This window comes from Hibiscus syriacus, unplaced genomic scaffold (genome assembly GCF_006381635.1).
Source record: "Hibiscus syriacus cultivar Baekdansim isolate YM2019G1 unplaced genomic scaffold, ASM638163v2 tig00006613_pilon, whole genome shotgun sequence".
Lineage (NCBI taxonomy): Eukaryota > Viridiplantae > Streptophyta > Magnoliopsida > Malvales > Malvaceae > Hibiscus > Hibiscus syriacus.
Window position 1 is genome coordinate 285,337 of NW_024062103.1, and position 16,603 is coordinate 301,939.

General features: G+C 34.4%; 1 protein-coding gene across 1 annotated transcript; it reads right to left on the minus strand.

Annotated features, from left to right (window-relative positions):
• Positions 1-986: 986 nt before the first annotated feature.
• Positions 987-4,662, minus strand: LOC120200897 (homeobox-leucine zipper protein HDG11-like). Its single transcript, XM_039201627.1, has 10 exons — positions 4,349-4,662; positions 4,135-4,252; positions 3,859-4,047; positions 3,299-3,763; positions 3,103-3,204; positions 2,816-3,016; positions 2,551-2,731; positions 2,204-2,472; positions 2,016-2,105; positions 987-1,929 (listed from the first exon to the last, which is right to left on the minus strand). Exons 1-10 carry the CDS (start codon positions 4,471-4,473, stop codon positions 1,534-1,536), a joined length of 2,136 nt encoding a protein of 711 aa, XP_039057558.1. The 5' UTR covers positions 4,474-4,662; the 3' UTR covers positions 987-1,533.
• Positions 4,663-16,603: the final 11,941 nt, after the last annotated feature.

Genomic DNA, 16,603 nt, shown 5'->3' on the forward strand with positions numbered 1-16,603 from the left:
TATGGTTATATAGATTAGTGGTTCCCAGAAAGAAAACGATAGCCACTCCTCATCCCATATCGTCTCAACTCAACAGTTGTATAAGGTCTACGACCGGAGAATAATTTATTTTAGTAAATGATATAAGGGTAAAGTACACAAATGATCTCTCGACTATAGGATACTACTTTATTAAGTCTATCGATTATTAAAAGTTACAAAATAATCCTTCAACTATAGAGTGTTGTTTTATTAAGTCCTTTGACTATTAAAAGTTACAAAAAGATCACCCGATTATTCATTATGTTTCAAACTCGTCATTTTTCGTTAAAAGCTTAACGATATTATGAGGTGAATGTTAACCTACTAATTGTGATATGAAAAAAATATGATCTCAAAATCTCATATAATTATCACATCCTAATCATCATGTTAACGTCCCACTTTGACAACCACTAATTTTTTAACGAAAAATGAGAAGTTTGGAATATAATGTGTAGTCGGGTGACCATTTTGTAACTTTTAATATCAAAGAAAGGAACTCAATAAAACGACACTCTATAGTTAGATTATCATTTTATAACTTTTAATAGTTGAGGGTCTTAATAATGCAGTGCCCTATAATCGGGAGACCATTTGTGTAGTTTACCTATGATATAAATACATTCTTATCATATTTTATATATTTTCATAAAATAATTATAATTAATTTTAATCATAATTTAACTTGAATATCATTTTTATCGACAGTATAATATTTTTTTAACTTGATTTAATGATTAGACGTCGAACTTTTCTCATGTTCTCATGACCTAAGTAATATAAAACAACAATTTGTGACTAAATTGTAACAATGAATATCATAAATGATTACTCTTGTCATTTACGTAAATTAGAATTGTGTTTACTCAGTTATGAAAAAAATCTAAGGACTTGTCTATATAAAACAATAAAGTTGAGGGTTTTTTCCTACATTTTATCCATACTAGTGAACTTGGTTACGTTTTGCAAACAGCATTGCATACGCACGGCACGGGACAGCAATTGTCAGCCGATTTGGACCCGCATGCCCCCCAAAATGTATATCCTTGTCGATTGGTTAAATCAATAATTCATAAAGGATAAATTTGAAAGCTGCCAAGTTGATGAACAGAAGTCAATACCCGAACCATACAAGTGAGGTGAGGTCCAGCAGCCAGCAATGATAGCAAATAATAAGGATATGGTGCGTTCTTGACTTCTCTTTTAATACTAGAAACTAGCAGCCACTCTTCATCCAAGGTAAAATTGCAAAAAAAAAAAAAAAACCCAAAATGCCTTTGTAAAAGAAAAGCCCCCAAAGTAAACAAAACATTAGTTGGTGGTGTAGATGGATTGGCAGAGCAAACAACGGGACAACAGCAGCAGCAGCAACAACAACAAGAAAATAAGCAGGCTTCTGCTCCTTGACGAGAGAGTGCAGTGCCAGTACGAAGGGGCGTTCAACATCCCCAACTAACCTCAAACACATCCCATTCAATTTATCTCCTCTTTTGAATTTAAGGATGCAAGTTCTCAGGAACTCGGACAATTCAAAACAGCCTTGATGTGCTGGACCGTGGTGCCGATAAGGTTACTAACCGTTGTCACCGAGTCCATGTTCAGTTTAGCAGATGGCAAGCTGCTCACTAGGATCTGAAAAGCTACTGTAATTAGTGAACCCCCGGATCTTCCCATGCTTCTGTGTTCGGTGCTGGAGCTCGTTGATGCTCCATCCCCCCCTTGGTCCGGATGGCCGTCCGGTGAGATTGTGAAACCGGATGGGAGTAATGGGATGTATGATGGATCTTCACCACTCATTGCCACATTAATGGCTGGCAACTCTACTGGGCAGTAAACTACTAGTGAACCTGAACTGTCTATGCAGCTCTCTTGAAGTATTAGCATGTTGTTGTGACTTGTATTAAAGGCCTATTCAGACAACAATAAATTCTTATTAAACCAAAGTTTTTAAGTGAATAACCCTAAGCAAAAAAATTCGGTCTCCGGGATCTTACTCGTAAAACAGATATGCAATTGCCCGGATGCGATCCATTTGCGATATGAGCAACTTCTTGCACAGCATTGCCGTTGGATAAAACATCCCACTAAAGGCAAGGAAAGCAATGTAACAGGAACAAACTATTAAGTTGAATAAATATAAATATAATATGCATATCCTTGACATTGTTAAATCAGAATATACCTGAGGTCGGGTTCTTTCATCCTTGAAGAAACTAAATACATTTTGTGGACTGACAGGAAGCCAGAAGGTGGTAGCTGCACTAAGAACTATACCGTTGGGTTGTCCAGGATCAGAACCCTTATGAACAGTTACCCGGACACCAACTTCATTCAAACCGGAAACTGTTGTCCACCGATGACTATTTGATGTGCTGATGCTTGTGCAAAAATTGGTGACCATTCTTTGAGCAAGCTTCATCATGCTTCTCTTGCCATCAGGAGATGGAATGACTGAAACGTTTGGAAATTTCATTTAAAGCTCAAGAGAAGTAATAGATGAGCCCGTATATAAAATACTGAAAATATTACCTCCCCCAAGATCCTGGGTTGACGTGTTTGATACCATCAGGCAAGCAATCCTCTCGCACATTCTCTGAAGAGTTGCAAGCCACCGTTCCGCACCAAATGCCAAACCACTATGCACAAGATCCCTGTAGAGTCTATGAATTGAAGTCTTATCTTCAATCTCCACGTGCTCCAACCATGTAACCTGTAAGCATTTTTTATGTATGTTTGAAATTAAAGTCTAGCAGAACCGAGCATGCAAAGATTCAGAGAATAAATTAGAGCAAACCTTGGAGTAGCCATTAGGCATGTCTTGAATCAAGCACCCAGAAGGAAGCCTATGAGATCGACATTGAGCAGCAAATTGTGGCAAATCATAAGAAACATTTACTATAGCCCATAACCCTTGCTCAATTTGCTGACAGTATCGAAGGATATAAAATTCGCGTGTGGATACCAGCGGGGAGAGCACCTGCAACTCTTCATACATCTGCAAAACAAGACGAGAATTAGCAATAGGAACAAAATAAAATAGAGAACAAGACCTGAATATACAAAAAACCAAAGCACCATTACCAATTGCAAAGAACCACTGTGAGTACCCCACATCCCATTTGAAATCACTTCGATTGTCTTGGCAAACAACATAATGGTAGGGAATAGATCCACCCATTTGTTCTGCAGAAGTATTCGTTTTTCGATGTTAAAGTTTTGAATTCTGATCAATACCAAAAGGAGGGATTAAATGTAAAGGACAACATAGCGAACTTACAGAATCCATAAACATGTCAACCAAAGCTAAACCATTCATGATTACAACGCCAGAGTCTCTCGAAGCTTCAATCCTAACATTGGGAGATTTGAAGTGGGTATTAGGCCTAGGGAAAATTCTTTCATAGGTTTCGAGATTAAGAACATCTCTGCCATCATTGGACTTAATCCATAAAGGCTCGTTGCTCTGCAAGAGCCTGAGCATTTCTTCCATTGCACTGGCGGCAATATCGGACATGAGGGACTTGTCCATGTCCGAAAAAACGACGGGCTGGAAAGGTAAATTTGGCATTGCTGATGAGCTTCCGGGGAGAAGTTCTAGATCAAGTGATGGACCCGAAACACCATAGCCGTCGAAACTCGCCATCCTGAAATCCAATGAAGAGATATGAATGGGCTGTACGGGTGGGAGTTGGGAGATTGGCCTCCCTATGTACTTGGCCGCAATGCTAGATACTCTATCAAGCTGCAAAAGTGCAACAAAACTTAAAAAAAAAAAAATTATCTCATATTATCATTAATGGAGAAGTAAAAAAAGAAAAAGGCAAACATGGGAAAGACCTCCTCCTTTAATTGGGCATTTTCCATCCTCAATTTCTGGTCATCGAAATAGGAATCCTCGGAGACAGGAGGGCCACCGCAGGAAGGGCAGATGACATTTTTCAGCGCTTCTCGGATGGCTATGTTCTCACATCGGATCTTATCATTCTCAGCACGAAGAGCACAGTTATCGTCTCTTTCGTGTTGTGCCTAAGGAAACACCATGACCACACGTGAATGAATGAAGGAATGAAGGAGAAGGAAGAGAAAAAGAGCAAAAGTCCCTGCTGAATCCACCTTCATCTGGGTCCTTCTGTTTTGAAACCAAAACTTGATCTGCCTGGGTGCCAGTCCCAGCTCCCTACTCAACTGTAACCTTTGCTTCTCATCTGGGTGTGGGCACTCCTTGAATATTCTGCACGTTTTAACCAACAAAACCAATTCCTTTATTCAAAAGAAAAAACAAAACCAAACTAACAAGCAGCAAAGAAAGTCACGGCAGCTTTCTTACGATTCAAGCCGCTGAATCTGATGTGCAGTGTGGCGATGGTAAGGCTTTTTCCGCCTAGAAGGGTCGGAGGGGTCGTGGTCCCCACCGGACCCACTCCCTCCGCCGCCGCCGCTTCCGTAATCCATATATGGACTGCACGTCGGTCTCTCTTCCAATAACACCTTAAATGAATAGCAAAAAGAAGAAGAAAAACACTCTTTTATACCATAGGATCACTCATTCTGATTTCAGCACCACCCATCAATACAATAGGAAAAAAAACTTTTGTTGCTAATATACTGAGAGGTAAAGAGCAAGAACAAAGAAATAGATTTTGAATGAAAAAAAAAGGATTGAACCAAGCTTTGGGAAGGAGAAAAACGGGTGAAATGAAAATGAATTTGGGTGAGAGTGAGATTAGGCAGAAAATGTGTTTTGGTTAAGGGGGTGTAAATGTAGGAGGAGAGAAGCAGCACAGCAGGCAAAAGGCAGCAAATCAGAGAGTCCTCTTGCCTGGCCTGCTCTCGCAACTCACACAAATAACTCTTATTTACTTCTACCAAAGCCCCCAAACACTCGGCAACTTCTGCTTCTTCCTTAAAGCTCTAAAACCTTCATGCATTTGCTCTTTCACTTTTGTATAAATGAAAATGAATGATTATCAATCTCTCTCTCTCTCTCTCTCTCTTCCCTTCCTCTCTGTCTTGTTCTTCAATATTATGTCATTGTGTGTAAAGGGTTTTAAAAGACCATTTCCATTTGCATTTGCCTCTTTCAGACACGTTCATCATACATCATACATACATGGGCCAATTATTTTATAAAAAATAAAAGGCCAAACTACACTAATACTCATCCAATTATGTTTAAATGATTTTTTCATTAATAAACTTTCGAATATTATAAAATCGTCATTACATTTTTCAAATAATGATAAAATCGTCTTTTAAAATTTATCAAACCGTTATGAAATGGTAATCAAACAAATCGAACAATTACAAAATAGTCTTTCTTGGCCCGTCAACTTTTAAATAATATAAAATGATCATTAAAAAATTATTAGATGATTACAAGATGGTAATTAAAATTATCAAGCTATTACAAATGATTATTAAACTTATCGAAATTTATTAATATTTATAACATTTGACAATGGACGATTAATAACCCTGATACAGTTACTGGCGCTCGAACATATAATCTCTAAAAATAATAACAATTCATCTAACCACCGCTAATACTTTTAATTTGGTTAGGTTTTCATTAGTATGAAAAAAAAAGTATCGCATCATCACCATCAACAAACTCAACATGTTCCAATGTTGAGGTGGGGAGAACGAAAATAAACATTTAAATGATCAATTACCACAAAACAACAATACCTTAACATATGCATTCCATACTTTTCAAACTTCAAGTTCCACTTCCAAAACAGTTGTCTTTCACACAGACAACAACTATGTAATGGGGTTAATGGCATAAGAAATCCTCAAACTCTATTCAAAATTCAAATTGGTCCCTAAATTTTAATATATTTTACTTGAATTCTTCAAATATTTATATCTTAGTGATTAGATCATTACGTTAGCCTAAGTATCAATCTGGACTTTAAATATGAACTCACATGTAATGGGAAGCGTTTTTCAAACACATCTATAAAGTGTAAGACATGCATGCATTTACTGCATGAACAACATGGATCAAATTTTAGAAATACAATAAAGTACACGAGTCTAAATTTTGATAAAATTAATATACTTTTAGTATTTAAATACTTAATTAAAATGTTTTAAAATTTAAAAATCAATCCAAAAATTATATTGAACTTTGAGAATATTTACACGTATATCGGGATAATTTACCTAAATAACAGTATTTAAAAAATTATTTTTTGAAATAATAAAATACATCTTTTCCATACTTTGCAGGATAAGAATATGTTTTCATTCTAAGATATTTTATTAGATTATATGTGTTTGCGTTATTATATTGCACATTTAGTTTTGTCATGTGTTTAAATATAATCTTTTAAATATTTTTATTGAATGATTAAATATAAAATTCGGATACATGTCGCCATTATTATTAGATCAAATTAGGCTTGTATTGGTGTTTTTCATATAAATCATGTGTTTTTTGTAATAAAATTTATATGATTCTTCTTTTAAAGACGTTATTTTTTATTTAAAATTTTTATAACACCTTTCTATTATCATATAGATAAAAATATATTAAGCAAATACAGTGACATATTTAAAAATATTTTTTAAAATAAACACATATATTAATAATATAAAATTCTTAAATAAGATTAAAACAAATAAAATTTCAGAACTATCTATAAAATAAATAATTAATAAAAAAAATTCGAATTTAGAGTAAACGTCCTTAATAAAATAATTAATTAATTAAAAATTCAAACGTGTAACATAGGTTTTGCAAAAATGAATGATTAGAATCCTATAATGACCAAACTAACCTTTTTATTTATTTATTATTATTTGAACTCTTATTTTCCAGCGGCTGGTGGTAGTGGAGAATTGTGGAAAAGTAATTGTTTTGGTACGGTAATGAGAATGGATGGACCCAAATCCCAAGTTGAGACCTTTACAGTCTCTCTGAGAACAAAGTCAAAGCTTTACACCTTTTGGGAAGGGGCGCTATTCTCTGCTCCTCCCCCGCCCTTTCCCAATCGCGCTACCCCTTACCATCTACTAAAACATCATGTGCCCAAATCATTCTCTTTTTGCTCAACTACATCATAAATCTCTTTTTTATATCCAAATAATAATTTTAACTAAATTATAAATTTATCAAATTATTAATTATAATAAATATATAAATATTCTACAATAATCGATAAATTTTAATGATCACTTTGTAACAAAATAATAAAATCTAATAACTATTTTATAATTCTTTGATAAATTTAATGAAAGTTTTTAATTTTTCAAAACCTCAATGACTAAAAGGTTATTCAAGCCTAGTTTAACGATCTCCAATATATTTTTTTATCTTTTATTCCTTAACATCAACTACCAAAGTAGTACTTTTTTTCCTTATCTTTTTACAAAAGTTTTTATTTTTTATTTAGTAGTTTACATTATTTTATATTTTCGTATATAATTATTAATGTTTTCATTTATATTTATTGGTGAAAATAAAGTTGGTCTTGTCCGTTGTTGACAATTTATTCTTTCTAGTTTGGGTAGAAAATTACAGCTGGTGAAAATATAAGGTAAAATGATAACTTTTACCTTTGTAGTAGACTCAATTTATCATTTTTGTCTCAATCGTATTTTTGCATCAATTTAGTCCTCGAATTTACTCAATTGTATCATTCTATACCCTACCTCTAACTTAAACCATAAATTATAAATCTTAAACCCTATATCATAACTATATATCTCTAAACCCTAAATCTTACATTGGAGCTTATAATTTAGGATTTTAAGTTAGGAGTAAGATATATAACGAAGCAATTAAACAACTTTAATGGTTAAATTGATGCCAAAATATGATAATGACGAAAATAATAAATTAAGTCTACTAAAAGAGCAAATGTGACCCTTAAACGCTTTTTACGTGGGTGATTTTTTTTTCATGCATACATTACAAGGAAGGTTTCTTTAAAAGGTGTGTCATGCCCCTCTCAGCCAAATTGAAGGGTATTAATAATGACCATAGTAGGTGATATCAAACATATAGTCATTATGAATATTTGTGAGTTAACATGCTATATAGATTTAATAGTCATATTTCAGATTATGTTTTGATAAATCATGTGGATATATCAAAGGTCATGTTCATATATAGTGATCAATAAAAAAATGGATTCTTTAGAAATTCTAATAAGCGGATATATCTATACGAAAAATTATGTGAGACATACAAATGATTGTTTTTGAATATAACCTTAAGATATAATAATACCATTCTTTATAATTTTGTCAATTAAATTATTTTCATTTAAGTTGTTACATAAAATTTAGTAGAAAAATATAATTAATTTAAAACAATTATAGTTAAAATATTCAAAATTTATTAATTTTGACACTTACCTCAGTCATTCAGTTTATATAAACTATACATAGATATTAATAGTGGTTTAACGTCCTATACATGTAGGAGTTCTCCATTGACACAATTCTTTATAAAGATAGAAGTTAATGTCAAGTGCACTTTGTTTTGCCACAAATGTCATTTTATGTTTGTAATAATTAATTAAATAAATAGGCTCTTCACTATCGAATTTAATTTGTCATTTTATATTCACTTCAATAACTTTAGAGAACACCACCCTGGGTTGTAAATGTTTTTGGAATCAATTAATCCTATATTAAAGAAGCAAAATTGAACTTCCCAAGACTATGCACTTATCCTACATGTCCTATTTGTTTTTCATTACACTCCATTTAAATTATATTCTACACAATTAAATACACTCTACCTTTCACTTGGAGAGAAAACAATAGCACGATTATATATGTATTCACTATGAGGATGTACATTAATGAATGGGAACTTTAATGATATATTGTGTATTTTTTTAAAAAAAAAAATTATAATCAATAAATATTGAACTCTGAATTCTGTGTCTGTTTAATGTATATTTTAGTGTAACAACAGAGACCAGCCTTCACAATGGAAACAACCATTATGGTCGAGATGAAATCAACGCATCACCCTAAAAATTCTTTTGTATACATGTGTGTATATACATTAACAAAACCAGACAATCTCAACGTCCATCACATGTCTCTAATTTCTCTTAAAAGATTTTTCACCAGATAGATCGCGTCATAAACTTTTCGAATCGAATAAAATAAAATTCAGATCACATTTATAAGAACATCACATATCCTAAGAGAGGACAAATAGTAGTACCCACTGAATGGAGTACCAACGACACTGGAACCTTAATGTCTGTCGATGGTTTAAAGAGTTTCAACTTTCAACCCACTGAACCAATCCAATACCTAAACCTACCGTATGCCGCAAGCGTAATACTTGTTAAGACTAATAAATCTCAGTCAACTAAACCAACCATTGACTTTCACTTGTGGTAATTTTTCCAAAGAAAAAAATAAAACACAACGTGGCGATTTAACGATCGGGAAAATGTTGTAATAAATAGTCAATATAGACGATAAGAAATTTGAATTACTTGCTGCAAGGGAAGTGTTGGATGGATTTAATTAGGCAATGCAGTTTAAGGAAGACAGAGAAAGAAGTAGCTTATTTCAAGGGTTTTATTACCAGTAAAGCAATCCAAAGAAAGGTCTTGAGTTGTAGCTTAAGGAAGAAGATGTAGATGAAAATGGAGCAAACAAACCCCACTTGGCTGACGGAGCTTGTTGAAATGAGATTATCAACATTAATTTCAATTTTAATAATAGAGGGGGTAGCCGTATCAGTCATCACCACTGCCTAAATTATGCAAGCGGATTATATGATTAAAACAATTCCATATTTTTCATTGTTCATTGATTCGAGAACCCCAGAAGAAACAGATAAATCTGCGAGCCTTTTCAGAGAATGAATTCAATATATAAATTATCATATATTTCATGCTGCAGCCATTGTTTTTTCCATTACAAGTTGCACCGCCGGTGATCTGACGAAACCCTAATTAAGCTTTTTGAAATGGATCAATTGATACAGACGATAAGGATAAACCCTAAACATTTTCTCAAAGACGAGTAGGGCTAAGGGGCCCCCAAAATTGAAACGAAAATACAGAAACATAAAGAATGTAGGTTAAGAAAGTGGATAGTTAACCTAACCATGAAGGCAAGTCATGATCGAAAAAAGCTGAGCGTGTCTTCGAGATGATCATCCACTTTAAATACACCTTAATGAAGCAGATGGTCCAGCTCTACTACGCCTAATTAATTCATTACCATCGCTATAAACCGACTTAGATTAATTCATCTTTGCATGTTCTTATCATCATCTCCACGGCACTCTTGGATTCTCTTTCTCAATTCAAATTCAAAACAGATCTTATCATTTTCTATGAAACCATGATCTTCTAGCTTCTTCTAATGAGAAAAGAAAATGATATGATGGGTCGGTGTGCTTTCGCTCGTCAGCTTCATGCAGATGCAGACGTAAAATTAAATATGGACGGTGAGCAATAATAATAATAGATCTAGATTGTTGAAATCAAAATATATATTATACGTTGAGGTAGTAGCTGAGAATATTTACATCCCCGAGCTAACAAATTTATATGAAGCAGTTTGTAATTTCTTTGATGCTATTTTAGTATTTTAGGTTTATGTATATGATTAGATTTGTTATTTGATTTTTTTTTTGATTCGGTTTTAAAAATTTATGGGAATAACTCATTTGATGAATAAAAGAATCGAAAGAAAAATAAAGATATATAATGAACGTAAATACTTTCGAGTGGTCCGGCCAAACCACACGAGAGTATTTACATTATCCTTGTTCAATCGTGAATTTATAATTAAATTATAGGAATTCAACCATTTACATATAATTTAATTATATTGCTCTATATTTTCAATAAAAAAAGTACATTACCCTATATTATTTAGATCAAAATTAAAATTTCAAATTTAAAAAAGAAGATCTAAGATTAATCAAATTAAAATACATGAATTAGATTTATAATTTATGCATATAGTACAAAATGTAATAACATAATTAGTTTAAATAAGTTTATCCTTTTAAATTATTCATTGAGGTTTCAAATTCGAGCACCAAGAATGTTATGGAATGAGTATTCAATATCAAATGGTTAAATTATCTTTGAACAAATATTACATTGTACTTACCCCGAATTAATAAAAAAATATAATTAGTTTAAAGAAGTTTATATTTCGGAATTATATCCCATCATAAAATCTGCTAATAATATATAAAATAAGTTTAAGTATCACCTTTGTCCCTGTAGTAGACCTAATTTATCATTTTTGCTACTATTGTATTTTCGCATCAATCTAACCCTCAAAGTTGTTTAATTGCATCATTCTATACCTATCCCTAACTTAAAACCCTTGATTTTAAATCCTAAATCCTAACTTAAAACCCTAAAAAGTGGTAATTAAATATTTTAAACATTGATGCAATTGAACAATTTCGAAGAATAAATTGATGCGAAAATATGATAGAAACAAAAATGATAAATTGTATATATTATAGGGACAAAAGTTACCCTTTAATAAATGAGAAGGTCAAATATAAATCCGTTGATGCAATGGAGCAATAATGAGGGAAGAGAGGCAGATAGGCAAATGATAATGTTGCATCCAACATTACTAATTATATTTTAATGTATTTACAACGACCAACGGGGTGGTTTGGTCGATCTAACCCACCTGGGTATCATTGCTTTGCCCACTCCAACGTGAACGTCTATCCGTTATGTTAAATGCTTCACAAATATTCTCAGCCCTGTTTTTGAATCGCACAAATTCATTACTTAGCCTGGAAATGGTTGTCTTCATTAAGAAAGGTAGATGTAATTTTGACATCAAAACCCTTCACCTCAATGCCCAAATTTAAGATCATTAACTAAACTTTTTCGTGTGAGTAAATTACTCACAACTGTTATGTCCTTTACATACAACCCGTATGTAATTTGAAATGTGCGACTTTACGTGTTTATGCAACTATATACGGTGGTGGATGCATGTATATTTCAGGTGGGTACGTGTTTACGTACATATATATGCTTAATGAAAATGCATGGTTTTACGTAGGTGATCAATCTCATCCCCTTCGCTAAAATTGAAGCTGCCAATAATCACATTGACATCACTTATCTCTGAATTTGAGTTGAATCAAACTTCAAAAAAAAAGGTTAAAACATTACAGCTAGGAAACTGAGCCTTTGCTCAAAGGATGTAAAACATTTCATCAGTTTGGATTTGAGAAGGTGGAAACCCAATAAAACCTGGCCACTCGTTTGATTTGAGAGGGTTGAAGCCCAATATTGTTAATACCATGTAAGAAGTAAAACATGATGCCGTTTGCCCCCAGCAAGTCCATTTACGGCTGCAAATGATACATAGATTTGTACTCTTTATATATATATATATATATATATATATATATATATATATATACCAAATCGATTAATCTAGATCGAGTAGTCTACTTAATATACTGATCGCCTCAGTGACCAAAAATGTCTTATAATATACGATTTTAACCAATTTTTTTTGGATTTGCCAAAATGACCAACAAAATCGCAATGCGATCTCTAATTCGCAACGCGATTTTCAGTATCGCAAATTCGCGTTGCATTTCGCGTTGAAAATCGCGTTGCGATAGTCTACAGTGTCGTTGCGATAGTCTACAGTGTCGTTGCGATTTTCCATTTCGCGTTGCGATAGTCTACAGTGTCGTTGCGATTTTCCATTTCGCGTTGCGATAGTTGAAAATCGCGTTGCGATAGTGTACAGTGTCATTGCGATCGTTGCGATTTTCCATTTCGCGTTGCGATAGTTGAAAATCGCGTTGCGATAGTGTACAGTGTCATTGCGATTTTCCATCTCGCATTGCGATAGTGTACAGATAGTCTACAGTGTCGTTGCGATTTTCCAAATTCGTCGCGATAGTCTATAGTAAATTAAAAAAAGATTTTGTTTCTTAAGAATTTTCTCTAAAAAGATAGTATCCGCGCGGACGTGACGACCACGACCCGAGACGAGACGGCGGCGGCGACGGCGCACGAGAGTCCCCCTTGTTCTCTTTTACTCAACAAGGAAATGGGAAATCCAAGCCTTAAATACACTTCCCAATAGTGTTTCCAATACTATGTGGGATTGAGCATTACTCAACACTTCAAAGAAAATATAGCAATTTTTGTAACATGTTTCCCACTTAATCCACATATCTAAAACATTTTATCATTTTATCAAGAGAATTAAAAGAGTTGTAGATATCTACATTTCAATTCAAACTTATACATATAGTTTTAATATGATAAAATGTTTTAATATTTTTAGATATGGATTAAGTAGGAAACATGCTACAAAAATTACTATATTTTCTTTGAAGTGTTGAGTAATGCTCAATCCCACATAGTATTGGAAACACTATATGGAAGTGTATTTAAGGCTTGGATTTCCCATTTCCTTGTTGAGTGAAAGAGAACAAGGGGGACTCTCGCGCGCCGCCACCGCCGCCGTCTCGTCGTCTCGTCTCGTCTCGTCTCGTCTAGTCGTGGTCGTGGTCGTGGTCGTGGTAATACGTGTCTTCGACACGTCCGCGCGGATACTATCTTTTTAGAGAAAATTATCGCAACGACACTGTAGACTATCGCAACGCGAAATGGAAAATCGCAACGACACTGTAGACTATCGCAACGCGAAAAGGAAAATCGCAACGCGATTTCCAACTATCGCAACGCGAAATAGAAAATCGCAATGCGATTTTCAACTATCGCAACGCGAAATAGAAAATCGCAACGCGATTTCCAACTATCGCAACGCGAAATAGAAAATCGCAACGCGATTTTCAACTATCGCAACGCGAAATAGAAAATCGCAACGCGATTTCCAACTATCGCAACGCGAAATAGAAAATCACAATGCGATTTTCAACTATCGCAACGCGAATTTGCGATTTTGTTGGTCATTTTGGCGAATCTAAAAAAAATTGGTTAAAATCGTATATTATAAGGCATTTTTGGTCACTGAGGCGATTTTCTCCTTAACTTATTGGCGGATGCAAAGCATATCTAGAGTGGATACGTGTCACCCTGAAATCTAAATTTTTTATATTATTTATTCATTTTACTATGGATTTGCATCCTGAAATTTTATTTGTGTCTCCCTAATAATAAAAATATTAATGTGTGTATCACCCTTGAAAATATTTGTGGATCGGTCGGGGATTACTTTCCGCAAAATGCCTCCATTGCTCAGGCACCTTCTGTTGAATCATTCTCTTATTAGTCCTGTTAATTGCTTCCTCATCATTTTCTCCTCTTCCACTGAATCGGCAACGGCACCGACATGGGAATTCTTGGCGACGAAAGCGAGTCCAGTTGCTTCACCACCGCCCTGATATGTGAGAATTGAGATAAGTCTGTCGGCCCCAACAACCAGTCGCTGAAGGGCAACGTGTTGGGCACCTGTAGGCATCGTATTCGTAGCTGGAACAATCCACCCGAACTTGCTCAAACTATCCGATATCATGAACACCGTATTTACGGCTGTCTATTATCAGTGCAGTTTTGCTCGATGCTCTTGTATCCCCTCGACAAACTTGTAAAGAGATAACCATCACCAATGATCAAAATGAAAAATATTTTTCACAGAATTTGTATGAAAATTTTAGCAGATAAGCTGATACTACTGAGCTATGGTTTGTCTATAGCCTGCAACAATATGAATTCTACGCCTAATGCTACCTTTATAGATCAGTTTAAGGTGATCGGATCCAAGGTAGTTGATCCACGTAATCCTATTACTTCATCAAATAACATTCGGTTGAAATAATATAAATAAATTACGCTGCAGACGTTGGTGACGAAAGATGGAAGATTGATTTTGAACATGCAAAAACATTTCTCCAACTTGCACATTGCTAGGCCAACAAGCAAAATGATTCATCGGTCAACTCGCCTGTCATGGCGATTCGTTTTGGTTAGGATACAGGGAAAGGTTGGCTGATAGCTCTATCAAGAAAGTTGCAGGACCTTTGCTTCCTCCAGAGTGATGGCACAGGTTGCTGAGTGGTGGTTCTTTACTCGTCTTTGGGTGCTATTTCAGCTATTTTAGGTAGATTTGTGTTGTGGGATGTCCTCACATTCTGCTAGTTGAAGGGCTGTTGCCCTTTTAAGAATGGATTAGCGGATTATTTCTAGATTGTTTTGGATATTGGGAGGTTCTTAGGATGCGCGGATTTGATAGAAGCTTTTTTGCTGTGTGTGGTTGGGTGGATGTAAGGTCGGGTGTTGGTTGTAGTTGGGAAAATATTTGTGGATGTGAGGTTTTTAACTAGACTCTTAATTTAGACTTCAATGAATAAATTCCTTTCGCCGAGTAAAAAAAATCACATGTTCTATAGTTTCAATCTAACTGACTCGAGTCGCACAGTGCGAGATCTTTTCTAGGGCCCATTAAACAAGAGGGATTCTTGTTATGAAAACCTTTGTTCAATACATTTTACAAGTAAGAACGAAAGGGGGCAGGTCAGCAGGTGTTTGACTGTTAAAAGAAACAGATTAGTTTATTAATCATACATACACGTACCAATTTCAAGCTATTAAGCTGTTAATGTTAGTTAGGTTTGAAAGGTTAACCATAACCTAAAACCCCCCGATATAATTGCATTACTTTACAACCTCATCACGTAATTTACAAGTACACCCAACCCAAAACAATATCAAACTCCTTTTCATTTTTATTAAAGCATGCCAATGCCATCACACATGTGTCTAAATAATTATATGAAATTTCTTTTGATACACATATTATATGACATTTATACTCTAGTCTTACATATTTAAATAGTGTATGTCATATTTAGGTTTCGAGCACATGGATGTGAACGTTCAATGTCAAAAGATTAAAAATTATCTTTGAACATATATTGTCTTGTACTTAACCAGATTAATCAATATACTCAAACTTGACCATTGTTAGGTTGGATGAAATAGTTTTGGAAACGAAGGGGAAAGGGTATATTTGTGATAAGGTAGAGATCATGTAATGGTAGATGGGTGGGTTATAAGTAGAGGGTTGTAGGTTAGAAAGTTGAGAAGACGTTGAAAGGTAAACGAAATTCAGCCCACCAAGCAACCTCTCTTTCCCTTGTTTTTTCCCATTTGTGTGTGAAAAACTTGATTCTTTACTCAAACCCTAATGTTAAAAGCATTCGTTTCCCAAAACGTTGGCATCAATCACCGCTATGCTCCAACTCTCTAACGGAAAACACTTGCCCATTTTCTACTTTCTGTCCTTCCCTTTCCATATATATATATATACACATACACATATACCATCTCATCTACTTTCTGTTATAGTCATGTTATCCTTCACACTCTACCCTCTGATCTAAGTACTTCTATTCCCTTTTAATTAATCTTCATCAGATGTGCAGCAGAGGTCAATGGAGGCCTGCTGAAGATGAAAGACTTCGCCGGTTGGTGGTACGTTACGGTCCTCATAATTGGAAAGCCATAGTCGAAAAGCTTCAAGGGAGATCAGGTACTACTATGATTGTTTCATTTTTTGGAGCTAGGGTTTGTATTGGACATTCGAAATATATGATGAAACATTGATAAATTAG

Bases quoted from the DNA above. Each gene is read 5' to 3' on its own strand.
- LOC120200897 (XM_039201627.1), bottom strand. From the start codon at position 4,473: ATGGATTACGGAAGCGGCGGCGGCGGAGGGAGTGGGTCCGGTGGGGAC. The intron at 4,253-4,348 runs GTAAGAAAGCTG...TAAAACGTGCAG, and splicing joins CAGATTCAGCGGCTTGAATC to AATATTCAAGGAGTGCCCAC. The intron at 2,732-2,815 runs GTTTGCTCTAAT...AAATGCTTACAG, and splicing joins TGCCTAATGGCTACTCCAAG to GTTACATGGTTGGAGCACGT.